The sequence below is a fragment of the Diceros bicornis genome, chromosome 28 (genome assembly GCF_020826845.1).
Source record: "Diceros bicornis minor isolate mBicDic1 chromosome 28, mDicBic1.mat.cur, whole genome shotgun sequence".
Lineage (NCBI taxonomy): Eukaryota > Metazoa > Chordata > Mammalia > Perissodactyla > Rhinocerotidae > Diceros > Diceros bicornis.
Window position 1 is genome coordinate 36484448 of NC_080767.1, and position 25332 is coordinate 36509779.

Genomic DNA, 25332 nt, shown 5'->3' on the forward strand with positions numbered 1-25332 from the left:
CAGCAATGCTGAGGCCACATCCCACATACAGCAACTAGAAGGATGTGCAACTATGACATACAACTATCTACTGGGGCTTTGGGGAAAAAAAAGGAGGAGGATTGGCAACAGATGTTAGCTCAGAGCCGGTCTTCCTCAGCAAAAAGAGGAGGATTAGCATGGATGTTAGCTCAGGGCTGACCTTCCTCACAAAAAAAAAAAAAAAAAGAAACTGATAGTCTTTTTACTTCTAAATTATGGTTAATTAACATTCAGTTCAGGGCAGCTTGATAATAACCCCAGTTTAGAAAAGCCTACTATGTGTTAATGTCTAGCCCTCAACAACTCTATGTGTAAAAGTGTCACTAGCCTCTGATGATGGGTGTAGGCATGTCCCCCAGGGAACTAAGTTGCCTTTGCCTTTGTTGATGCCACTTGGTTGATTTCCCAGTGCAAGACAACCCAGGACTGTCGACGGCTTGCCAATTTCACTTGCCAGTCCATCGTGAGGAAGGTGGTCCAGGCAAAGTGAAACTGACATGATTTCCTTCAGTAAAAGCACTGGACGGCGCCCATGCCAAGTCAGCAAATAAGCCACATTCAATATTTGACCCTTACTCACTTCTGGCCCCTTGGGCCAGGCTCTTTCCATGAAGCCTGGCACCAAGTGCTGGTGAGCACACCATGCCAGGAAGTGGCTAAACAGCCCCAGACTAGGCAGTAAAGAACCCGGATCCCCTACACACGCAAGCCACTGCCAGTTCGCCTAGTGCGGGCTGGATGCTTTCTGAGACTGGCTATGTCTCAAGCTGTAAATGCGTCTTCTGTTTAAATGCGCTTTTTAGGACAAAGGTGCAACTGGCTGAACCAGAAAGCTCAAGTCTGGTCAAGTGATGGGGGACTGAGAGACGTTTGGTTTATTCATCTGTGACTTGTAATTTGGCTTAATTTGGGTGAGGTTTTACTTTTTTCAGACGTATACATTCTTATATTGACTCTAGACAGGGCTAACCAGTCCGTTGGGGCGACAGGTTTGGGATTAGCCCATTTTACACCAACGACATTCAAAACGGAGACAGTAGCAGGAGCCAGGCGGTGGCGGGGTTCCTAGGAGCGGACCGGCCACACAGGCAGCGCCCCGCGGCCGGCAGGCGGCGCTGTCCCCATCCGGGCGCGCTCCACTGGGCGCGCGGCGGGGCAACTAGAGCACCCCGCCCGGGAAATGTCCCTTCCTGCCCTCCTATGCCGCGGCGGGGGTCAGTGTCGCATGGAGCGGGAACTACGGCCTCAGAAGAGGGGGCGCTTGGCCCCAAATCCCGCGGAACATCGGGTCTGGGGGAGGCGCTGGGGCCTCGGGGACGGGAGTGGGGTCCGGGGCGCGATCCGGCGCGGCCGAGAGGCGGCGCTGGTCCCAGGTCCAGGAGGACCAGCGGACCTCGGGAGGGGGCGCCCGATCCCGCGGCTCCGCCGCCGCTTCCCGGGAAGTTTCAAGTTTGAAAGTCCTGGCGGAGGAGCCGGGGCTTCCGGAACCTGCGCGGTGGAGAGGAGGGGCCGAGCGGCCGGAGCGGCGCCATGGAGGAGGGGGCGCCGCGGCAGGTGAACCGCGCCCGGAGAGGCCGGGCTGTGGGCGCGGGCCGAGGGGGGCGGGGAAGCCTCATTCACCGCCCCGGGCGCCCCGAGCTCCCGCCGCGTCCTCAACCCCGCCCTCGAGATCCGCACCCCCAACCACTCCCCGTATCCCCTCCCAGCCCCTGCCCCGGGCCCCCCTACACGTTCGCAGTGCAGACCTGCGCTTTGGGGGTAAGTCGTTCGTGCCCCCTGGAAACGTCCCCAAATCACCCCCGAGTGACTCAGAACCTCCAGTCAGGCCAGTCCATGAGCACGTCCGAATCCGCAGTGAGGGCCACCGGGGTGGGCCCCAAAGTTTCCCAAAATCGATTCTTCCAGGTAGGAGTCTACCGTGCGGGCACCTGGGGAGGCGTCCTCGGGGGAGAAGAATGTGTGCGCAGGCAGAAGGGGTTCCGGGAGGGGCCCGTCTTCGCGCACCTGGGGGGTCCTTCCCCAGCACTCGGGCACCGGGGAGTGTGCACGCCAAGGGGAGGGGCCTAGCCCAGCGCCCCGGCGGGAACCTTCGGGTACACAGGGTTCCGGCCCACATGGCGAGGGGCGGGGTTCCTGCCAGAGCTGGCAATAGGTGCGCATGGGCGCAGGGGCCAAGGCTGTGCGCTTGTCTGTTATTGGGGAGGGAGAGGTGGAGTTCTAGCCCAGAGCAAACGAGGGCGTGGGCATTTGTGTACAAGATAGGGTCCCGGCCGCAGAGCAGAAATGGAGAGGGGTGTGTGCACATGGCGGGGCTCCAGCGCCAAGCAGACAGGACCGTGGGCTATGCTTGAGGGTGAGGCGTCCTCCACAAGACTCCTTGAGTGCCCCCACCCCAGGCTTGGGCAGCCTTCGGGGCTACGTCTGCCCCCTCCCACCGCCTTCCTCCGGAGGCCCCTCCGCCTGTTCCAGCAGTGGCTTGTACACATTTTCCGATTTCCTGTGAACCTCCGCCCAGCAGCGGCGGCTGGGTGACTCAGGACCCCGGTGGCCGGGCCCCCAGCTCTGTGGGATCTTTGTTTGCTAGGGCCTTTGGCTCTGGCCCTCTGGCCTAGGGCCCTCAAAGGATTTCCTGAGCCCCGCCCCTGCCCCTGGCCTCCCAAGGACCGGCCAGCAGGCCAGTGGAGGCATGGGGTAGGGGGTCCCTGAGGCTCGGGTAGCCACCCCTTCCACTGGGCTCCGGAGATGGATGGCGGAGAGGTAAGGTGGAGGCCCTGCCAGAGTCCCTGTGTGGGGGGCATTGTGGGTTACCCTGGGCTGAGGTCAGCTTTGGCCCCGGTTGGTTTGAAATGTTGGCCTCTTGGAAGGAGGTTTTCCTCTTCCTTGCTCCAACCTGGGGTGAAGCAATGAGAAAGCCTCCACTTCCTCCCAGGAGCTGAGCTGGGAGTGGGTCCCCAAGACCTCCTCAAATCCCCTCTCTGTGCCTCTGCTCTGCCACCTGAGACACTGGGACTTCAGGGGACAGCCCTGGCCTCTGCTTGGGCCTCCGGCTGCCCTCTCTGTGTGACCTTGGGTGAATCTCTAGCCCTTTTCTGGTCCTGAGTCTTAGCCTGAATCCCAGCCTAAGAGCAGCCTGGTTAAGCGTGGCTGGCAGGCAGAGGCTAGGGCCTGAGAGATGGTGGTGTCTCCCTCTCCGTGTTGCGGCCTTGGGCAAATTCCTTGACCTCTCTGTGTCTCAGTTTCCTCATCCATAAAATGGGGATAATGCCTGCACCTGCCTCACCTGCCTCGTAGGGTTGTTGTGGAGACTGATGAGTTAATGTATGCAAAGCTCTTAGAACAGAACCTGGCACCCAGTCACACCATATAAACGTAACAGTTTTTCCCCTGACCCTTCTCTAATGGCAGAGGACAGGAGCGTGGGCTGGAGAAATAGCCTTAGGGTTTACATGTGGCTTAGGGGTCCTAGCTCTGAGGTCAGAGATGCTTCCCAACCCTGCGGGTCAGTCCTGGGTGCCGTTCCTCCCCCTCCACCTGTGGGGAGCTTAGGGCAGTGGCGGGGGACCGAGTGGCATGACTCCTCTGCCGTTCCACAGCCTGGGGCGGGCCAGCGGCCCCCAGAGGATGAGAAAGAGGTGATCCGCCGGGCCATCCAGAAGGAGCTGAAAATCAAGGAGGGTGTGGAGAACCTGAGGCGGGTGGCCACCGACCGCCGCCACTTGGGCCACGTGCAGCAGCTGCTGCGGTCCTCCAACCGCCGTCTGGAGCAGCTGCACGGGGAGCTGCGGGAGCTGCACGCCCGCATTCTGCTGCCCAGCCCCTCGCCCGGCCTGGCTGGTGAGTGAGGAGTCAGAGCAGACGCCTCGGGGCGGGAGGCGCTGCCGACCCAGCTCCCCGGCCTTGACCTTGGCCATTCTCAGATCCGCACCCCCAGGGCCTCAGGTCGCCCCTGCCCAGGAGGGGCAGGGAAGAGAGAGCTAGGCCACAGGGGGCTCTCGGCTCTGGTGAGGGGTTCATGTGTCCCACGCTCCATGCGCACAGAACCTGTGGCCTCAGGACCCCGGCCACCGGCAGAGCAGCCGAGGGCCGGGCTCCTGGAGGCCCTGAGGAGGCAGCTGCAGGTGGAACTGAAGGTGAAGCAGGGGGCCGAGAACATGACCCGCACGTGCGCCAGTGGCACGCCCAAGGTGAGGCTCCCGGGGCTGGTGGAGAGACCGGCGCTGCTCCAGCCCCCATTCTGACAGGGACCTTTAACCTAGCTGTGACTCTGTAAGGGAGACACAGTCCTACCGCTTAGTCTGCTGGGTGAGCCCCCGACCCCAGCTTGGTGGGGAAGGCGTGGCTCGAACCCCTAGTCTAACAGAGAGGGCACCACACCGGTCTAATGGGAGAATCCCAGCCCCCGGCCCAACTCCCAGCATGACGTGGGGAGCTCGGCCCTGATCTGATGGGGGAGGCTTGACCTCAGGCCGTGTCTGGTCTGATGGAGGAGGCTCTGCCCTGGACCTAGTCTAACAAAGGAGGCTTGGCTTTAACCCTGGTCTGATAGGGGAGGCTAGCCCTGGTCTGATGGGGCCTATGTCATGACCCCATAGGAGAGGAAGCTCCTGGCAGCTGCCCAGCAGATGCTGCGGGATAGCCAGCTGAAGGTGGCCCTGCTGCGAATGAAGATCAGCAGCCTGGAGGCCAGTGGGTCCCCTGAACCAGGTGAGGCCTTGAGAAGTGGGGATGGGCAGGGCAAAGCAGGGCATGGGCCTGAGGGCTGACCCCCTCCTCTCAGGTCCTGAGCTGCTGGCAGAGGAGCTGAGGCATCGACTGCACGTCGAGGCTGCTGTGGCCGAGGGTGCCAAGAACGTGGTGAAGCTGCTGGGTAGCCGGCGCGCGCAGGACCGCAAGGCGCTGGCCGAGGTCAGACCCTGGCCCCGCCCATGGCTGCTCCTCTCTGAGGGTCTGCTTGTTCTCATATGAGCCTCTGCAGCGGCAGGGGGCACGCCTGGGCTGGCTGTGTGGGATGGCAAAGAGGAGGCACATTCTGTTTAGACCTCACGGGAGGGCTGTCTCCAGGTGGCCCCCCGCCCCAATCTTCCCTGGGCCACTACCCACTGCCTGTGTCCCCTCTGCAGGCTCAGGCCCAGCTCCAGGAGTCCTCCCAGAAACTGGACCTCCTGCGGCTGGCCTTGGAGCAGCTGCTGGAGAGACTGCCCCCTGCCCACCCTCTGCGGGGCAGAGTGGCCCGGGAGCTGCGGACTGCTGTGTCTGGGAACCCCCAGCCTTCAGGGACCCTTGTGAAGCCCACTGCCATGACAGGTAGCTGGGAGTCCCTCCCACTTCAGAGCTCCCCTTCCCTTTGCGAGAGGACCCTGAAACACAGTGCGGAAGAACTTTGGAGAAGGGTTCCAATCCTGGCCCCCTCCCCAGCTGTGTGACCTTGGGCAACTGACATCCCCTCTTTGAACCACAGTTTATCCATCTATATAACGGGGATGATAACAGCACCTACGTCATAGGGTTGCTGTGAAAATTCAGTGAGTTGTTGAATGTGAAGTGCTAAACACAGAGTCGGCACAGTCAGCTCACGATCAATGAAGCTATTATTTAAATGAGTACCCATGATAATGCTTCAAGTGCCAGTGTTAGGGAGCTCACAGCCCTGGAGGCCTTAGTACCCAGTCCTGGGCGGCTTAGACTGTTAGAAAGGTCTTTCTTATCTTGAGCTGAATCTGTCTCCTTGTAGCGGCAGCCGAATTGCAATCAACAGATAATCTGAGTGTGTCGACTTTGGAAGCCCTGAGCTTCCCACCTGGGAGACCATGCCAACTAGAGAGCCCAGCGCCTGCCCACTCAGTAATGGTGCAGGGGTAGACAGGCCACATCCCACTGTGAGCAGAGCTAAAAAGGGGAAGTACAGGGGCTGGATGGGCCCCCTCACCTGGCCTTGGGGAATTAAGGAATGCTTCCTGGAGGAGGTGGTATCTGAGGTTGGCCTTGAAGGGCTTATGGGAGTTAGCAAAGTAGACAAGTTGGGGAAGGCAAGGGGAATGGTTCGTTAAAAGGCCTAGAATTCAGTTACTCAGGGCCACCCGAATCCTGTCTCCTGGCTAAACCCCCCAGTTCCTCGAGTTGTTCTTCTTAAGATGATCTTCCAACTCTGAGCACTGCCTTTGTTTACAAGCCCCAGGCCCAGACTCCCTAAATGGTGCTCTTAGGGCTAGAGTCCCACTGCTTCCTCTACCGTTTGAGGGACAAAACTCTAATGACCTTAAAAATGAATCCACTTTGTTGGCAAAATATGCTTTGTGGGAGGTGGGGCAGAGCTGGCACTCATTTCCACTGTATAGATGGGGAAACTGAGGCCCAAGGAGGATGGGAGACAAGACAGGCAGCCAGGCTTTCTGCTCCCCGAGCTCTCCTCCCTGCCTCGCCCTGAGCCCTGTGCAGCATGTCGTCAGGGCCTGTGGCTCCGTGAGGCCTGGCTGAGATCTGAGTCTCGCTCCTCTGTCTGTGTGTCCCCCTCCTTTCCCCAACAAGAGAGTCCTCAGGAGGGGAGGGCCAGTTGGTCTGTCTGGAGGGTGGCAGGTGGCTGCCAAGGCCTGACGTGGGCAGGGTGTGGGTTTAGCCGCCTCCAGGAAAGGAGAGCATTTTGGGGTCCCAGGGGCCCGTTGGTGGTGGCAGTGGGAGGATGGCACTAAGTCCTTCCTCATGCTCCTCCACAGGGACGCTGCAGGTCCGCCTCCTGGGCTGTGAGCAGCTGCTGTCAGCCGTGCCTGGACGTTCCCCGGCGGCCGCGCTGGCCGGGAGCGCCCCCCAGAGCTGGCTTCGGGGCAGGGCCAAGCAGCAGCGTGGTGGAGGCGAGCTGGCCAGTGAGTAGGGGGCACAGGGAGCTGGGGGGCAGCAAAGGACACCCACTCACAGCCTGCCCTGAGCCCTGGCTCTGGCGCTGCAGGCGAGGTGCTGGCCGTGCTGAAGGTGGACAATCGTGTCGTGGGCCAGACGGGCTGGGGGCTGGTGGCCAAGCAGTCCTGGGACCAGACCTTTATCGTCCCCCTGGAGCGGGTGAGGCTGGCCCTTGTGCCATCACGGGCCATCCTGGGCCACGGGGTGGAAGGCCAGCCAGGTAGGGGCTGGTGCTGTGCCCCACCCCTCAACCTGGCCTCCCTGATGTAGGCCCGAGAGCTGGAGATTGGGGTACACTGGCGGGACTGGCGGCAGCTGTGCGGCGTGGCCTTCCTGCGGCTGGAGGACTTCCTGGACAATGCCTGTCACCAGCTGTCCCTCAGCCTGGTGCCACAGGGCCTGCTCTTTGCCCAGGTGCCCATTGGCCCCTGCCTTCTGACCTCACAGGCCCCTGGCTCCATCGGAGCTTGATGGCTGGAAGGGCCTTCAAGACGGTGCGACCCCCCTGTGCACAGAAGTGGAAATTGAGGCCTGGAGGGAGGAGGTCTCCAGGAATGCAGGATTCCCAGTCCTTTACAGGAGTCTAGAGGCCTGCGTCCTTGTCCTGACTCTGCACTGCCTCATGTGTGACCCTGGACAAGTGCCTCTCTTCTTTGGGCCTCAGTTTCCCCATTGGTACCAATGAGGATGTTGAATCCATCTTTCTGGGTCCTTCTGGCTCTTGCATCTATTGACACTGGAGGCTCAGGCTGGGATCCTGGAGGCAGGGGCGGTGCCAATGGCAGATGGGGTAGGAGGGTCTTCAGCCCTGCCCCCTGCTCCCACAGGTGACCTTCTGTGACCCCGTCATTGAGAGGAGGCCCCGGCTGCAGAGGCAGAAACGCATTTTCTCAAAACGCAGAGGTGTGGAGAGGAGAGGACTGTGTGCGTAGGGAGCAGGGCAGGGCCTGTCATGGGGTCCTGGACTGAGCCTCCCTTTTGCCCCCAGGTCAGGACTTTCTGAGGGCTTCCCAGATGAACCTCAGCATGGCAGCCTGGGGGCGCTTGGTCATGAGCCTGCTGCCGCCCTGCAGCTCCCCAAGCACGATCAGCCCCCCCAAAGTGTGCCCCCAGACCCCGGCCACACTCCGGGGGACCGCCACCCCTGCCTCACCCAGGTGAGGAGCCACCTGCCCCAGGCTGCCTGCTTCTCTGAGGCGTCCGCTTCTCTCCAGGGGCAGTCGGTGTCTATCTTTCTTTCTTTTTTTTTTTTTGTGAAGAAGATCAGCCCTGAGCTAACATCCATGCTAATCCTCCTCTTTTTTTGCTGAGGAAGACCAGCTCTGAGCTAACATCTATTGCCAATCCTCCTCCTTTTTCCCCCTAAAGCCCCAGTAGATAGTTGTATGTCATAGCTGCACATCCTTCTAGTTGCTGTATATGGGACGCCGCCTCAGCATGGCCAGAGAAGCAGTACGTTGGTGCGCACCCAGGATCCGAACCCGGGCTGCCGGTAGCGGAGCACGCGCACTTAACCGCTAAGCCACGGGGCCGGTCCGGTGTCTTATCTTTCTGTCCCCGTTGCTCACTCTGTGACGTCTGTCTCAGCATGGCTGTGTGTCCGCCCCCCCAGCTATTCCATCTGCCTGTTCCCCTGCCATGTGTCTGCTTCCTCCCCACAGTAACTTCCCACCCAAGAAGACCCCCTTGGGAGAAGAGATGAGGCCCCCGCCCAAGCCCCCGCGCCTATACCTGCCCCCGGAGCCAACCCCTGAGGAGAGGCCGGTGAGGGGGCTGGTAGCCCTGGGGGCTGCCGGGGTGGGGTGGCAGGGCTGGAAGGAAAGAGGGAAGGAAGCCCCACTCTGCCATGAGCCCCTCTGCCCTCACAGCAAATCAAACGCCCCCACGTGGAGCCCAGGACTCGACTTGGGCCATCTCCAGCAGCCTCAGCCACCAGGTACCCCCTTAAGGTCACCTTCATGTCTGAGACATTCGTCCACTCACTTGAGGGTCTACATGTCCATTCATACATCGCCCCGCAGCTCCTTGGCATATTCACTGGCTCGCTCTCGGGTTCTTACTCACTGGACCCACATTACTGAGCTCCAGCCGTATGCCAGACTCCGGGCAGCTACCATCCTAGGAGCCCCCAGCAGGCTCTCTACCCCCTCTCCCTCCTGCCCCTTAGGTGGGGACAGCCTAGGACTGGGCGTGGAGGTTTGGAGCGGCTCTTGGTGGAGGCCCAGCCTTTGTCCAGGGGGCTTCCTGTGCCCTTTCTCTTGCAGGAAGCCCCCTCGGCTTCAGGACTTCCGCTGCTTGGCTGTGCTGGGCCGGGGACACTTCGGGAAGGTAGTGGGCTGAGGAGGGCACAGTGGAAGGGGCGGGCAGGCCCCAGCACATTAGCTAGGGGGCCGCTGTGATCATGGGGTAGTGGGCGGGGGAAGTGAAGGCTCCCCGGTACTGCCCGCTGGAGCCTAGCCTGTCTCTGGTCCCCAGGTCCTCCTGGTCCAGTTCAAGGGGACAGGAAAGTACTATGCCATCAAAGCGCTGAAGAAGCAGGAGGTGCTGAGCCGGGATGAGATAGAGAGGTGTGCGGGAAGGCTGGGGCACCAGACCCGGGGAGGTACCCAGGATGGCTGGCCTGGGCTGTGGGCACCAGGAGGCAGCTGGATGCTCTTGGGGCTTTGAAGGGGTGACCCTGTGGGGCCAGCCAGGCCTGGGTTCTCTTTTTAGCACCTGCAGTTGTGAACCGTGTGCCCTAGGGCAGGTCCCCTCTTCTCTCTGCACCTCAGTTTCCTCCTCTGTAAAATGGGACGGTGGCAGTGGTGGTTGTGCGGGTGCAAGGACCCGTGTGAGCCCTTGATACATAGAAACAATCCCTCTAACTGCCGGGCACTTTGAAGATCCAGCGAGCCAGGGGTGTTGCATGGGTGGCAGGGCACGGCCAGTGGAGGTGTTCTTTCCCTCTAAAACCCATGCCCTCCCCTGCAGCCTGTACTGCGAGAAGCGGATCCTGGAGGCTGTGGGCCGCACGGGCCACCCCTTCCTGCTCTGCCTCCTTGCCTGCTTCCAGACCTCCAGCCACGCCTGTTTCGTGACTGAGTTTGCGCCCGGTGGTGACCTCATGATGCAGATCCATGAGGACGTCTTCCCTGAGCCCCAGGCCCGGTGAGCTCCCATCCCGCCTGACTGCCTCTTCCAGCAAGACTTCCCTGGTTCCCTTTCCCCAGCCCCCTTCATCCTGCTTCCTCCAGGGCACCCATCAGCAGAAGAACGTGGAGTCAGGGAGGCCTTGGTTCAAATCCTGGTTATCAACTCTCACAGCGTTTGTGACCTTGGGCCTCAGTGTATGTAGTTGTGAACTGGGCTAATAATAACTATTTCATAGGCTTGTTGCATAGAAGAGCACAACATTAATAATTACCGAGCACAGGGACCGGGGAAGAGTAAGTGACTGGTGGCTGGAGTTATTTCTTGCCCACCAGAATGCAGGCTCTGGAGCTGGGTTTGCGTATCAGCTCTGCCACTAGCTGTGTGACCCTGGCTGTATCACTTACCTGGGGTCTCAGATCCTCATTTGAAAAACAGGCGTGTTGAGTATCAACTGCAGGCTGCTGGGAGGAGACTGGGAGAATGGGCGTGAGAACACTCAGCTTCGTCCCTGGCACAATCTAAGAGCCCAGGAAGGGGAGGCCGTTAGCAGGCAGCAACCCTGGGACAACCTTGGGGCCGTTGTCTGGAGGAGTCCCAGCCCCACCCAGTCTCTCACCCACATCTGACTCTGGCCGGGACATCCGGGGGTCTCCAGACCATGGCCATCCCGGTGTCTCCCTGCCCTGCCCCCTGCAGTCCTGGGTCTGAGTCCCCCCTACACCACCCCCTCTAGGTTCTACCTGGCCTGTGTGGTCCTGGGGCTGCAGTTCTTACACGAGAAGAAGATCATTTACAGGTAACTTGTTGCTGAGATGTTGGGGAGTGGGCGAAGGGCACAGATGCTGCCCAGCTCCTGGGCTGCTCTGGGGCCAGGCCGCTGTTCCCTGGGCCTTGGCCCTTCTCAGCCCCTTTGATCTGCCCCCCTCGCCCTCAGGGACCTTAAGTTGGATAATCTTCTGCTGGATGCCCAGGGTTTCCTGAAGATCGCGGACTTTGGGCTATGTAAGGAAGGTGGGTGCCACCTGTCCAGGAGCCCATGTCCTCCAGCCTTGCTCACCCAGCCCAGGCCAACAGGGCTGTGGGCAAGTGACATCCCCCAGGAAATCTTGCCTGGGCCCTTGTTCCAGGGACTAGGTGGACATATGGCTCCTTCTTCCCAGCCCTAGAAGCTCTTTTTTTTTTTTTATAATTTTATTTATTTATTTATTTTCCCCCAAAGCCCCAGTAGATAGTTGCATGTCATAGTTGCACATCCTTCTAGTTGCTGTATGTGGGACGCGGCCTCAGCATGGCGGGAGAAGTGGTCCTCAGTGCGCGCCCAGGATCCGAACCCCGGGCCGCCAGCAGTGGAGCGCACACACTTAACCGCTAAGCCACGGGGCCGGCCCCCAGCCCTAGAAGCTCTTAAAGAGCCCAGCTTGCCCTTGGCCAGAGGAAGAGCCTGTGCTCGGAGCTGGGAAAGGGCACTAGGTTCTGCTTTCTGAGCGACCTTGGCGTGTGAGCTTTGGCTGGGACTCAGCTTCCTCATCAGTCAGATGGCATAAAAACCGTTCCCATCTCCGAGGAATGGGGCGGGGCTTGGCACAGGGTTCGGTTCATGGGGTCATAAGGGTTGGCTGTTGATTTAACAACCACAGAGGCTATTATGGATGAGACACACTGAGCCAGCATCGGTATGGATGTTGGTTTGCAGGGATCGGCTTTGGGGACCGGACGAGCACCTTCTGCGGCACCCCAGAGTTCCTGGCCCCTGAGGTGCTGACCCAGGAGGCCTACACGTGGGCCGTGGACTGGTGGGGGCTGGGTGTGCTGCTCTACGAGATGCTGGTGGGCGAGGTGAGTGCTGGACCGGGGCTGCGGGGCCTCTAGGTCGGGGTGGGTGGGGGTGGCCCACGCACCCTGCTGAGCCCCCATCCCTGCAGTGCCCATTCCCTGGGGACACTGAGGAGGAGGTGTTTGACTGCATTGTCAACGCGGACGCCCCATATCCCCGTTTCCTGTCCGTGCAAGGGCTCGAGCTCATTCAGAAGGTAATCAGTGCAGGGTCCAGGGCTGGGCCGCCCAGCTGCTCCTGGCTCACGGGCTGCCCGCCACCACCCATCCTCGGGGCCCTATGGCCCAGCTCGCTTGGGATATGTGGGGTGGCGGGCCATGCCTGGGGCCGAGAGCCGTAAGTGAGCACCTGGTGTCTTGCCCAGCTCCTCCAGAAGTGCCCGGAGAAGCGCCTGGGGGCGGGTGAGCAGGATGCTGAGGAGATCAAGACACAGCCTTTCTTCAGGGTGAGTGGCCAGGGCTGCAGTGGTCCCAGGCGCCTGGCACAGTGGGAAGCATGGAGTGACCACGGGGGCTGCCAGTCCCGTCGTCTCAGGCACCTCTCCCCTGCCCCCAGACCACCGACTGGCAGGCCCTGCTCGCCCGCACCGTCCGGCCCCCCTTCGTGCCCACCCTCTGTGGCCCTACAGACCTGCGCTACTTTGAGGGCGAGTTCACGGGCTTGCCGCCTGCCCTGACCCCGCCAGACCCTCGCAGCCCCCTCACCGCCCGCCAGCAGGCTGCCTTCCGGGACTTCGACTTCGTGTCAGAGCGATTCCTGGAGCCCTGAGGGCCTCCGGGCATGTCTGCCCCTGTCCCCCAGACTGAGAGACTCTGCTCACCCACCCGTCTGCCCACCAATGCGCCCTGCCCTGGAGGCCCAGGCCTTGCCTGGTATTTATGAGCCCTGGGGACTTCAGGTGGCGGCCACAGGCCTGCCGTCACGGGCTTGGCTCAGTCATTGGGCAGAGTGCTCCCCCCCAACTGCCCACCCCTCCTCTGCCTCCCAGCGAGACCCGGACCACAAAGGGTGGCACAGCGAGGAGCAGTTTGGTTTGTTTTTTAATACTTGACTTGCTTTATGGATTATTAAAGTTATAAAACTGCACTGGAGGCAGCCTGCCTCGGGAGGTGGGTGGGGGTCTCAGAAGCCTGGGTCGTTTGTGTCTGAGCCCCCCGCAGGTCCTCTTCCTCCCGTTCTTCCTTCAGAGGGCAGGACTGCCCACTGAGGCCGGGGTTCTGTGGTTCAGCTCTGAGGCCTGGGAGGACTGGGCAGGAGTGAGGAGCCCCAGGCCCTCTGAGGGCCGGCCCCGGCTGGGTGCGCCCCTCCGGTTTTCAGGCACAAGATGGTGTCCCTGCCTCCAGCAACCCTAAACAGCTTGGCTGCTACCCTCCTCCTCCTCCTCGGCCCAGAGGGTCTCCCAGGACCCCGAGGGCCAGCCGCAGAAGAAGTGGGCCAGGTTGCGGATCAGGCCGCGGTCGAAGGGGTTCCCGGGACGCTGACGGAGGTAGGCGATGCGGTGAGAGGAGATGAACTCCCAGGTGGTGGTGTTGCTGCCCACCAGGTAGAGGTGTGAGGCCAGGAGCAGGCCGGCCACCAACGAGAAGAGGGACAGCAGCAGGAAGGTGGCGAACAGGAGCCCACTTGACCGCAGCCACAGTCCCCAGGGCTGGAAAAACCGGAGGCCAGACCTGCAGGGCAGGAGAGGGACGGGGATGCAGAGCTGGGGGAGGGCGGGGTGCCCCAGGGAGCCCGGGCGAGCAGGCCATTTGGGAGGGGGTCCGAGGCCCCTGAAGATGGAGCTCTGGCCCTGTCCGCACCCTATGGGTGCCCGCTGCCCGCCCTCCCCCTACACCCAGGGCGGGGGAACCCACCACGCCAGGTATAGGCCCCACAGAAGCACCACCAGCTGCAGCGCCAGGTAGGCTACGAAGAGCGGGTGGTTGCGCTCCCCCACGCAGTTCTCCATCCAGGGGCAGTGGTGGTCGTAGCGGCGGACGCACCGACGACACTCACGGCAGTGCCGGGCCCGCAGGGGCTGCTGTGGGAGAGAGGTCAGGGCCTGAATCTGGGAGGCCTTCCTGGAGGAGGGGTGAGGCCAAGGCCCTGGGGCAGGAGGGAGTTGGGGAGGACCCCTCCCACGGAGGTCCCTGCATACCCACCAGCACGAGGCAGTATCTGCAGCGCCGAAGGGGGATGGTCTGAGGGACCATGGCTGTCTGTTCCTCTTTGGCCTCCTCCTGAAAAGTAGGGGACAGGGTATAAGAGGGGATCCCCTTGGGACGCAGATGGCACTGGTGGGCGTCTCCCTTGGGGGTCAGCTTAGCTCTGGGTGTGCACATTCTGGGGCCCATCTCATGCATAATGGAGGTGGTGGGGTGGGGCGGAGTGCCCTGGACTGAGCAAGGCTGTGTGACCTTTGCCAGTAGCTTCCCCTCTCTGGGCCTTGGCAATTTCCTCACTGTAGGATGAGGTTCTAGGGCTGGCAAGAGGATTCACTGAGATGCTCCAGGAAAGCCCTCTGCACACAGCCTGGCGTGATACTGTTTTTGGGCCCTTGGGTCCCCTGTTGGTGGGAGTTCAGGCCCCTAGAGGCCCCCTGGTTACCTGGGGCTGGGGCTGAACATTCACGTAGCCGGGGTCCATGAGTGACACAGCCAGGTAGAGCAGCAGGGAGCCCAGCACCAGGAGCAGGAAGATGAGGGGCAGGAGCAACTCCCCCTGCTCCTCCCACTGCCGCAGAGCTGAAGAGGCCGAGGGAGGAGAGTGAGGCTGGGGCCGGGCCGAATAGGAGGGCGTGTCGGGGTGCAGCTGGAGGTGGGGAGTGTGTCCCTGGCTGAGCAAAGGCCTGGAGCCGGGGTTCAGTGAGTGGTCAGGTGTGGCCACTGCATAGGATGCAGGAGGGAGAAGTTCAGGTACAGCACAAAAAAGCAGTTCATCTGCACTCTCTGGAGGGCAATAGGGGACTATGGAAAGTTGTAGGGTGAGGTCTGTTTCTGGAAGTCCTGCTGCTAGAGTAAGGGAGTGAAGGGGCCAGACTTGACTGGATGTAGGGCAGAGGGAGGAGGGGTCCCCACCTCTGTCTCCTCAATGGGGCGAGACTGGCCAGGTCTGGGATGCCCAAGAGACAGACACAGAGGAGGACGGGGCCAGCAGGCTCAGACGCTGCAGAGGGACGCGAGGGGGGCCCAGGCCAGAAATGGTCCAGCCCACGGAGGTGACTGAAGATTTGGGGCGGGTGGGGGCCTGAGGAGTAGGGGTGTGAGACAGCCAGGCAGCAGAGTGTGGAAAACCACTGTCGCTTGGTTGTGAAAGAGAGTGGAGAAAGAAGGGGGGTGGGGGGTCCTTTCTGATGGGAGACTGAGCAGGTTTTTAGGCTAAGGGCTAAGGCGGTGGAGGGGACTTGAGAAGGTCTTGGGAGGAAAGTGAGAACCCCCCAGTCCGGGGGCTGAGGCTGGAGTGAGAGGGTAATGGGGGCTGCCGTGGGAACTTGTGCTGGAGGCAGCCTGTGGCAGGTAAAGAGGATGGAAGTTGGGGTAGGTCGGTGGGGTGAATGGGTGCTACCGGGGCAAGGAGGAAGGATGGGGACGTGGGGGACAGGCCGCTCGCCTACGCCTAGGGTGTGTTCTCTTGCCTGAGGGTGGGGAGCCTGGACTTGGGCAGCTAGTGGCCGCTGGAGTGGGCGGGATGCCAGTCCTTGATCTAGTTGATCCTCGGAATCTTACGGAAGGAAGGTTGGGAGTCAATTCCTGGGAAGTATCGGGTGGGTCCCGGGCTCAGGGGAGATGGGGCTCGAGTTGGTCCTCGGATCTGGTGGGCACCGGACGGGTCCTGGGATGGACAGGGCATCTGGCAGGGATCTGGAAGATGCTGGGATTAATCAGGGATCAGCTGGGTACTAGGCGGAAAGCAGGTGGCTCTTGGAATAATTGATGGGGCGGGCGCCTCAGGAGCTGGCGGAGATGGGGTGAATCCCAGGATCTCTGGGGCTTCGGCAGGGGACCCAGTGAGACCCAAAGGTCTGGGGAACCACGCGGGATCGGGTGGGTCCGGGGTCGCGCGAGGTCCGGCTCACCGGTGTCATGCAGGAAGAGCACCAGCGTGATTCCCCAGGTCAGCACGGTGTGCCCGGTCCGCACCAGGACCCCGGGGCTGAGGAGCGCCCAGGGCGCCATCGCCTCTGCCCCGGGCCCTACCCGGAAGAAGCGCCCAGAGGGCCGGTCCCTCCGAGGGAGAGGGGCCGCGGCCAGCCGGGGATTGGTGGATCCGGGAGGTGGGCGGGGCCGGATTGGGCCAGGGAGGCTACCTATTGGATGGCAGCTGCGGCCGTGTAGGCCCTCGAGCCAACAGGTGCCTGAAGAGGCCGAGGGCGGGGCCGGCGCGCGCGCAGCCGGTACCGCCCCCAACCCCAGCCCATACCAGCCAGGTAACTTTCGAGAGCCGGGGAGCAGGCGCGAGCCTCGGCCCCGCCCCCTGGGCTCTCAACCCCGCCCCAACCCCACAGCCTCGCGCATGCGTGCAATTCCTTGGCCCGTTCGAAGAGCCAGGTGTCTGTTGTGACTCTCGGTTGTGGAATTTGCCCGTTTCAGAGATGTGATGACTGAGGCTTCGAGGGGGTCAGGACTCACCCAAGGTTGCTCTGTGGTGGCACTCTTACCGCCTTGCTCTTCAATTCAGATATGGCAAACGGGACGAGAGCAATGTGGTCTGTGGTGCAGATTCCGTGGAGGGCCCAACTTGGGGCAGAGTCAGAAACACCAGCACTGCGCTTTCCTACCTGTGTGAGCTTGGGCAAGTTACTGAACCACTCTGAGCTCTGTTTTCTGTCTATATAATGGAGATGATAATAGTACCCCCCTCCTAAGGTGGCTGGGAGGATTAAATAATGGAAATACAGCGTCTAGCACAGGACTGTCTTGTCTCCCGGCTCTTAGCCAGCACCTACACCCTGCCAGACTGACTTGCCCAACCCGAGGCTCCAGGCTATTCTAAGATGAAACCCCATCATTCACTGTTCACACTCCTTCAACTGTGTCCTCAGGGCCTTCCCCATTCAGCCCTGATACCAACATCCACCTTCTGTCTCCTTCGGGTTGGCCCCCTCCTGGCTCTTCCAGTACACTCTTCTGACATCTGTTGTTTTTGTCAGCTCAGCATCCCTTTTTCTGCTGGGGAAGTGACTCTTCCCCACCCCTTCCCCATCATCTTCCATCCACAGTTCTGGAAGAACTGTGACCCCCAGTCCATACGGTGGTAGGAGACAGGATGTGGGCATGTGACCCAGGAAGGCCAAACAAGGTTCCCCATCTCATTGTCGCCAGTGATTGGTCCTAGGTGGTGGGCATGTGACTTGGCAGGGCCAATCAGAGTCATTCTGTGAGAGTACTGTATAGACGCTGAGAGAGAAGGGGCCATTCTTTTGGATCTCAAGTACAAGGAATAGGGTTTAAGGGCAACTGGCAGCCGTCTTCACACTGTGTGGAGAGTGTAGCAGGAGAGAATGAGGCCAGCTGATAAAAAGACACAGAGATAAGCAGCACTGAAAGAGGGAGCGAGAGACAGTCTTTTTTTTTTTTTAAAGTTTATTTTATTTTATTTTATTTATTTATTTTTTTATGAGGAAGATCAGCCCTGAGCTAACATCTATGCCAATCCTCCTCTTTTTGCTGAGGAAGACCGGCTCTGAGCTAACATCTATTGCCAATCCTCCTCCTTTTTTTTTCCCCAAAGCCCCAGCAGATAGTTGTATGTGACAGTTGCACATCCTTCTAGTTGCTGTATGTGGGACGCCTCCTCAGCACGGCCGGAGAAGCAGTGTGTCAGTGCGTGCCCGGGATCTGAACCCGGGCCCACCAGTAGCGGAGCGCGTGCACTTAACTGCTAAGCCACGGGGCTGGCCCCCGGGAGAGACAGTCTTAACCACATTGTCTGGGCCCCTAGATCCAGCTATGTCTGAAGCTGATCTTAACTCTAGGTTCCCCAGTTGCATTAGTCAATGAATTCCCTCCCACCTTTGACTAACCTGGGTAGGTGTTTGAGTTGAGTGTCACTTACAGCTCAGTCTTGATTACTGCAATGGGTGCATGACTTAGTGTGCTGAGTGGAGACCTCCAGCACATTATCCACTTAATGAATAATCCTGAAGCTTCCATGAGTCAGTCACTGTGCTGGTATCAAAGATAAACAAAGTTACACACTAGTTAAAGCACTAGGACAGATTTCAATCTGCAATATACTACTGCAGTAAGGAAGAGGGTCCAGTGTGAACTGAATGCAACTCTGATTTGTACAGAGGTGGCTGGGCATCTTAAAGGGAGAAGGAGGGAGTGGAGAGAGGGGACAGCGGGAGCTTGAACAGACTCAGGGAAGTGAACAATTACAAAGGCTGGTCAGTGTACATGCTGCCGAGGCCAGCTGTGTCTGCTAGCTGGCGATAATTAAGTTAGGCTTTCATCCTCCCACAGAGACTGGGAGGCAGAGGCCCGATCCTTCCTGAGGATTACATTTTAAAGGAATGGCTTTCAGGTCCTTGAGAAAAACACTCCTGAATTGTAAAAGATATAAATACATTTTAAAGGGACAGAGGGAGGATTCACAGCTGTAAGCCCTTTTTAGTAAACACTCTAAGACTAAGATGGGGTGGTGTGTGGGGCCTATCTTCAGTGGTGGCTAAGACAGTCGATTCTTCTGGCAGCCTTGAGCTTTCTCAGGCAGGCACTTTAAGGGGGGCTGGAGTCATCCTAGGGATTCAACATTGAGCTGTTAGAAACTATGTCGGTGTTTAAGTTTTTTTTTTTTTTTTTTGCTGAGGAAGATGCACCCTGAGCTAACATCTGTTGTCAATCTGCCTCTTTTTTTGCTTGAAGAAGATTCACCCTGAGCTAGCATCTGTGCCAATCTTCCTCTGCTTTGTATGTGGGTTGCTGCCTCAGCATGGCTGACGAGGGTGTAGGTCCGCGCCCAGGATCTGAACTGGGGCTACCAAAGCAGAGCACATGGAACTTTTAACCACTACACCACGGGGCCGACCCTGTTTAAGTCTTTTAATGTAGGGGAAGCAGGGTGGATGAAATCACCTGTGCTGAGAGCCTGTACTAGTTTTTATAGGTCAAGGTTGGGACCTAGTCCGAAGGGGGCTCAGAGGAGCCAAGCTAGAGTTTGGTCAAGGAGAGAATCTTGTCTCTGGGCACAGGGCACGTGTGGGAGTGGTCTCACTTGATCTGGTCCCAGCACCCAGACTGTTCTTTGGGCGATAGCCTCCCCCACTGGGTGCAGCCTCAGTAGTCCCTCAGGGGCACTGGGGGCACTGTTGATACTTACACTGGGGCGACAGGTGTAAACCAGGCCCGTCCTGGGCAAAGCCACAGTCCCAGCTACTTCTCCGTCCCCTCCTGCTTGTGTCCTCACCCCTGCACTCAGCTGTTGCTACCCGGGTTGCTTCGTGCTTCTCCCTGCGGGGCCCTTCTCCCAGGAGGGGCCTCTGTCTAGGAATCTCTTTCCATGAGCCCCTCATGGCCAGGCCTGGCAGCCTTGTCTTTTCTCTGTACTCAGCTCACATGTCTCCTCTGGTGAGAGGCCTCGGTGACCGCGTCGGGAGCACCATCCACCTCTTCTCCCCACACGTGGTCTGCCTGAGCTGACTCCCCACGGTCTTCCCTGACCCCTCACCCCCTCCCACCAGCCCACAGGAGGCGCCCTGCCTCTGCTCCCTTCTCCCCGCTTGTTGCACATGGGGTCATAATCTCCTATTTCACATTTGTCTCTACCATCAGACTGAACCCTCCTGGGCAAGGGCCCTGTTGGTCTGTAGCCAGCTGTACCCTCAGTGTCTGGGCACAGGGGTGTGGAAAGAGCACAGAGGAAATAGGTACTCCAGCCCGGTCTGCCACCTGTCCCCAGGCTGCAGTCGACTGGTCCTCCAGGCTGGGTACACAGACCGACCAAGTGCACCCTCCCCGCCACAGATACCCACATTCAAGGCTGACTGCCCGAGCCGGCCCAAGCCCCTCTCCTGACCCCATTCCATTTGCAAAAAAGACACTCTGCTCTTCTCCACTTTGCACAAAAATGTATTTCTGTGACATCCCAAAGTACAGACATGTACCCAGGCCCCAGGTGATAAAGCAATGCAACGTGAGCTCTGCCCGGGGGCTGGCTCAGGCCACGTGAGCATGGAAGGGAGAGGCAGATGTGGCCCATCTGCCAAGCTGGGGGAACACAGGGCAGCTGCCCCCTTCCCAGGGCTGGGAGGGAAAGACTCCAGGAGAAAAAGGCCCGGTGTCTCTTCCCTGCGCTGCTCATCCGGCCTGTTCTGTCCAGAGGCAGAAATGCTAGGAGAATCCAAAACCAGGCCCAGGGAAAGAGGAGGGAAGAGAAGCTACCCCCCAGTGGCTGCCTGCAGAGTCAGCTCTGCTCCTCAGACCCCTTGTTCCGGAGGGGCCTCCTCACCTCCATCTGTCCCACGAGAAGCAATTTGGAATTACGTTGAGAGAGGACCACAAGATATTTCAAGATACGTTTGCGGCTCACACTTCTCTGAACACAGCACAGAAGTTTCCAAGTAAAGCCTGGGAGCGGGGTGGGGGTGCTCGGGAGGGCTGAGTGGGGCCACTGTAGGCTTTGCCAAGTGCTGGTCTGGAGGCGGCTGTCTGCCTGTTGCTGCTGGGAAGGGCTGGCGTGGGGACCTCCTGCCTGTGAGAGGTGTGGGGTCCTCTGGGCAGTGGGGCAGGCAGGGGCGAATGAGGCAGGCTCAGTTCTGCTGGTGGGGTGCCTGGGCACCTTGGGTGCTGCGGGCTGACGAGGGGCTGGGGAGGGAGGGAGCAAGCCCCTGGCCCCAGAAGGTGCTGACTTCCAGGGCTGGGGCTGGTTCTGGACATGTTTGGCAGGAGGAGCAATGGAATCTGCCTGAGTTCTTGACCAGCCCTCAGCTGGAGGCTTCAACAGCCTGGGACCTGGTGGGAGACTAGGATGCAGCCTCCATAGCAGCGTGGCCTCAGGCAGGCGTGGCCGGAGAGCAGCAGGGCCACTGGGAGCCCCGCTCCTTGAGGGTCCTCTGGGGCTGGGGCTGCCTGGGCCTGGCCTCGGCACAGCTCGCTTGCTTGTCCCAGATGGCCCACAGCTGGGAGCACCAAGGCATTGGGGAGACCCAGTGGGGTTAGTCTTTATCCCAAACTCCATCAGCCGCACCTAGGAACCCAGATGGGGTTCCCAGGCTTTGGCAGGTGGGAGAGGGAGCTGGAGTGGGCTGTGGACAGCCTGCTGCCTCTCCTAACAGGAAGCAAGGCCAGGGTCTGAGGTTATGGGGAAGGGACCGGACACTCACAACGTTAGAGGCGTGAGTCTGGCGGGGTGGGAGTGAGTGTGGCAGCAATGAAGGCTTTGAGCTGGGGCTCGAGAATGGCCAAGGAGCTGCAGGGACGCAGGGAGTGTTTCTTTTGTTTTTGTACAGAAATCATACACACAAAACTTCACACTTCCTAACCAAAAAAAAAAATAATATATATATATAATATATATATCTCACTAATGTTAAGGAAAAGCGTCGGTTGTGCAAAAGTCCCCCTGTGTCCCTTCATCCAGTGGGAGGCTCCCGGGGGGGGGGTCTGCCAGCTGGGCTGCTTGAGAGCGCTTCCTCTGGCCTCGTGGTCCAGAGCAGCGGCGGCCGTGGGGGCGGAGGCCTAGGCCTCTATCTGGACGTGTCCATGTTCTCCTCTTTAAAGTTACTGCAGTGCTCCATCACCTTGCTGCAGACAACAGGAGAGACAGGATTGCGGTGCGGGCATGGGTCGGGGTGCACCCGGCCCCTCCTGGCTGATCCAGCTGCTGGATTTGTTAGCAACTGTGAACAGTGATGCTGGTGCCGAGAGGATGTGTACATAGTGCTGGCAGAGTGGCTGGCACGTGTGGAGGACCCAGGAAATGGTCCCGTGGCCATGAATGGCCTCAGCACCCTGTCCTCCCATCCTCCCTCCCCACGGCCCCTCCCCCACCTCGCAGCCCCAGGGCATCTGCGGTTAGGTGCTCCCCCAATCAGCTCAGGCCTGACCTCCAAAACCCTCTGGTCCTTTCTTCAGCAGCGTCTTCCTTCTTCACCTTTTCCCCACATACCCAGGCCTTTTACTCCCCCAAAGTCTCCTAGGGCTCCCCAAACTGGCTGCACATCAGATTCGCCCGAGATCCTGATCTTTGGCCATCCGGATGGGGCTGGGGCAGCTGTGCTTGCACAAGGGCCCCTGACACCCGGCAGTGGCCAGGACCCAGCACAGTGTTTGGGAACCATCCCTCGCACTCAGATCTCAAGTCTCTCGCCCAATGCAGTGTGGCCCTTGGGAACTCTGCCCCACTGCTGTCAGGTGTCACCCTGGCCCCTGGATGGCCTCATTCAACACGAAGGCTCTGGGTTGGTTGGGATGGGGTGTGTTCACTGCAGCCTCCATGTGCTCAAGAGGTGTCCCAATGCGTGGAGTGGACAGGAGTTGTGGACAGCTGGAGTGACTTCTCCTAAGCACCCTCTCGGTGTTATTCACACTCCACGGTCAGACAGGCCGGCCAGCTCGGATACACATCTTAGGTCTTACAGAGATACTCAAACAGACTGGGGTAGGTTATGGGTCTGTCTTACTCAGTGCTTCTCAAATCTCCTGGGATCCCTGTTGACAATGAATATTCCCAGGCCCACCTCCCACACCCACCAGAAAAGAAAATCTAAGGTGGGGCTTGTACATTTTTAGCAATTTTTCCTGGTGATTCTTTAGGAAGGTTAAGTTTGAGAACCACTCATTTTACCATTCTCGAACTCAGACAAATCTGTCAGTTCATGTTTTTTGTTTTTTTTTTTTTGAGGAAGATCAGCCCTGAGCTAACATCCATCCTAATCCTCCTCTTTTTGCTGAGGAAGACCGGCTCTGAGCTAACATCTATTGCCAATCCTCCTCCTTTTTTTCCCCCAAAGCCCCAGTAGATAGTTGTATGTCATAGTTGCATATCCTTCTAGTTGCTGTACGTGGGACGCGGCCTCAGCATGGCCGGAGAAGTGGTGTGTTGGTGCGTGCCTGGGATCCGAACCCAGGCCGCCAGTAGCGGAGCGCGTGCACTTAACCACTAAGCCACAGGGCCGGCCCTGTCAGTTCATGTTTAAGTAGGGCCTTTGGCTGAAAATAATGGCAGAACCAGCTGACGGTCCCAGCCCAGTGAGCCATCGTCTTGGGGGAGCCTCTGAGCTCCGGGCCCCTCCTCCAGGATACTCTATTCTACGTGGTGTAAGGATCTGGGGTAAACTTAACTACAGTCCCTTCTAGAATGGATCCAGGAGCAGCAAGGTCATTAATGCTGATGGTGACGTGGATCGTCCCTGAGAGTCTCTCCTGTGCTGATCCGGGCGGGGTCAGAGCCACTGAGATTTCAGACACTGTAGTGAAAGCCTGTTGTGTCTGGGGCCTTCACATCAGAAACTTATTGGTGCCCTGCCCCACCTGATTTCTGGAATGTACTTTATTTACCACGCTGTGTCCTCTCTTTAGCTGGAATGTCTTCGGCCAAAAATAATGAAAAATTCTGGGCTGGCCCGGTGGCTTAGCGGTTAAGTGCGCGCGCTCCACTACTGGTGGCCCAGGTTCGGATCCTGGGCACACACCGACGCACTGCTTCTCCGGCCATGCTGAGGCCGCGTCCCACCTACAGCAACTAGAAGGATGTGCAGGTATGACATAGAACTATCTACTGGGGTTTTGGGGGAAAAATAAATAAATAAAAATTAAAAAAAAAAAAAATGAAAAATTCTGACCTGACTTGCTAATGTCCAGTGATGAGAGGATGGAATTTGTTAGGAATAAAAGAAAATGAAGCTTACAAATGAGGGCAATGATGCTCCCTTCAGAGCCTGATCATCTGGTTTCTGACCACATTGCGGTGGAAACGACACTGAGGGAGGCCCCAGCTGGACACCAGTAAGCTGTCCACCTCCACACTCAACTCCGAATTTCAGCCACTCCTAACCACCAGAGGGCCCCCGCTGCGTCCCTCACTCCCCAAGCAGTCCACTGCCTGTCTCTTACCGGGCCATTTCCTTAGTCTCTTGCCGTGCGGTCGACATCTTGATCATGTCCCTCAGAAGGGGCATCCCACCTTCTTTGATCAGCAGGGGGCAGTACTTGTCCGCTGTGGGGTAGGGGCAGACAGAAGGTGATCACAGTGGGTCATCTCTCATCCTGAGGCCCAGCAACCCACCCTTGCTGCGAGGACTGCCCTCCTAGAGGGGAGGATGAACATGCAGGCCTGGGGGAGGGCCCTGCTGCATCCGGGGAGGAGCCATGGCCCCGAGTGCCAGAGTCCACCTGGGGGAAGCAAGGGGTGAGTCCTTGCAAAAAGCTCTTTCCCACTTTGGTATGCAGTCTCACTTTTTCCAGAGCTCACCCTATGGAAAATATCTCCCAAACCAGTGATTTCTATTCTCTGAGAAGTTTTTGTAAAAATACAGATTACTAAGCCCTGCCCTTGGATTCTGATTCAACGGATCCAGGAACCCATATTTATTTGTATTTTTTATTTATTTATTTTTTTTGCTGATGAAGACTGGCCCTGGGCTAACATCCGTGCCCATCTTCCTGTACTTTATGTGGGATGCCGTCACAGCATGGCTTGACAAGTGGTGCGTCTGTCCGCACCCAGGATCCAAACCTGTGAACCCTGGGCCGCCGAAGTGGAGCGTGCGCACTTAACCACTACGCCATCGGGCTGGCCCCCTATTTATTTGTATTTTTAACAAAATACCACCAGGTGATTCTGGTGACCAGCCAGGTTGGAGCCACTATGCCTTCCTGTTGGGTGGTTTCATGGTTCACGCCAACAAAAAACCTTCTAGTGCTCGTACCCAGGGCTTTATACTCCAGGGAGAACAGGGCATTTCAACGGACCTCCTGCACCTCTATGGAGAAGGAGCTGTTTTCATCATCTCCATTTCACAGATGAAAGAACTGAGGCTCAGCGAGATGAAGTCATTCATCCAAAGTCCCTCCAGAGGCTTGTCCAAGGGAGTCCCAGCTCTGGGCTCTTTCCTCCGTGCTATGCTGGCTCTTTGAGGTAAGGTGCTACTTTTTAGTAAGACTAACCTCAAGTAACGCTAAAAAAGGCTAACGCGTGTTGAACAGCTGGTATGTGCCAAACACTGCTGTAAGCATCTTACATGTCTTATTTCACAGCAATTCTATGAGGTAAGCGCTATTATTATCTCATTTTAAAGATGAGGAAATTGAGGCACAGAGAGGTTACATAGCCTGCATGAGGCCACATGAGCAGTAAGGGAGAGAACTGGAGGTCAAACCTGGGCTGCCATCAGACTCCTAGTGCTGCCCCCTCTCCTCTCCCCAAAGCCACCAAGCCGGGGACAGTCCAGGCTCTTCTATGGGAGGGGGCTCTCTTTGATGAAATAGGTTAGAGCTGTTTTAAGGCTCTCTCCTGTTCTCTCGGACGTCTGTTTC

General features: G+C 58.8%; 4 protein-coding genes across 16 annotated transcripts in view; 1 reads left to right on the top strand and 3 right to left on the bottom strand.

Moving 5' to 3' along the window:
• Positions 1–25332, bottom strand: part of DYNC2I2 (dynein 2 intermediate chain 2) — an 88885-nt gene that overhangs the window by 49938 nt on the left and 13615 nt on the right. The gene's annotated exons all lie outside the window — the stretch shown is intronic.
• PKN3 (protein kinase N3) lies at positions 1163–12969 on the top strand. 5 transcript variants are annotated; one of them, XM_058524199.1, is made up of 23 exons: positions 1163–1575; positions 1728–1926; positions 3615–3855; positions 4060–4205; positions 4614–4725; positions 4799–4926; positions 5142–5325; positions 6732–6878; positions 6962–7071; positions 7183–7326; positions 7740–7815; positions 7901–8069; positions 8574–8676; positions 8781–8848; positions 9177–9240; positions 9388–9479; positions 9883–10059; positions 10778–10840; positions 10979–11055; positions 11738–11880; positions 11967–12074; positions 12243–12323; positions 12434–12969. In XM_058524199.1, the coding sequence occupies exons 1-23, from the start codon at positions 1202–1204 to the stop codon at positions 12644–12646; spliced, it is 3219 nt and encodes a 1072-aa protein (XP_058380182.1). In that variant the 5' UTR covers positions 1163–1201; the 3' UTR covers positions 12647–12969. The 5 variants fall into 5 exon arrangements, with proteins under 5 accessions (XP_058380182.1, XP_058380183.1, XP_058380186.1 ...); XM_058524200.1 differs by having other exon boundaries at positions 1728–1779; XM_058524203.1 differs by lacking the exon at positions 1728–1926 and having other exon boundaries at positions 1481–1575; positions 12243–12279; positions 12434–12522.
• Positions 12901–17124, bottom strand: ZDHHC12 (zinc finger DHHC-type palmitoyltransferase 12). 7 transcript variants are annotated; one of them, XM_058524213.1, is made up of 7 exons: positions 16934–17124; positions 16486–16634; positions 15492–15577; positions 14465–14601; positions 14020–14097; positions 13732–13898; positions 12901–13548 (listed from the first exon to the last, which is right to left on the bottom strand). In XM_058524213.1, the coding sequence occupies exons 1-7, from the start codon at positions 16988–16990 to the stop codon at positions 13227–13229; spliced, it is 996 nt and encodes a 331-aa protein (XP_058380196.1). In that variant the 5' UTR covers positions 16991–17124; the 3' UTR covers positions 12901–13226. The 7 variants fall into 7 exon arrangements, with proteins under 7 accessions (XP_058380196.1, XP_058380199.1, XP_058380197.1 ...); XM_058524216.1 differs by lacking the exons at positions 15492–15577; positions 16934–17124 and adding an exon at positions 15583–15717 and having other exon boundaries at positions 16486–16504; XM_058524214.1 differs by lacking the exons at positions 15492–15577; positions 16486–16634; positions 16934–17124 and adding exons at positions 15583–15717; positions 15933–16080.
• ZER1 (zyg-11 related cell cycle regulator) overlaps positions 19879–25332 on the bottom strand; it is a 29040-nt gene continuing 23586 nt past the window's right edge. For 2 of the 3 annotated variants that reach the window (XM_058524205.1, XM_058524204.1), the window contains exons 15-16: positions 23911–24013; positions 19879–21600 (exon numbers count right to left, since the gene is read on the bottom strand). In XM_058524205.1, coding sequence (XP_058380188.1) covers positions 21543–21600; positions 23911–24013 — 161 coding nt within the window. In that variant the 3' untranslated portion in view covers positions 19879–21542. The remainder of the gene's footprint in view (positions 21601–23910; positions 24014–25332) is intronic. The other variant, XM_058524206.1, reaches the window with a different exon arrangement.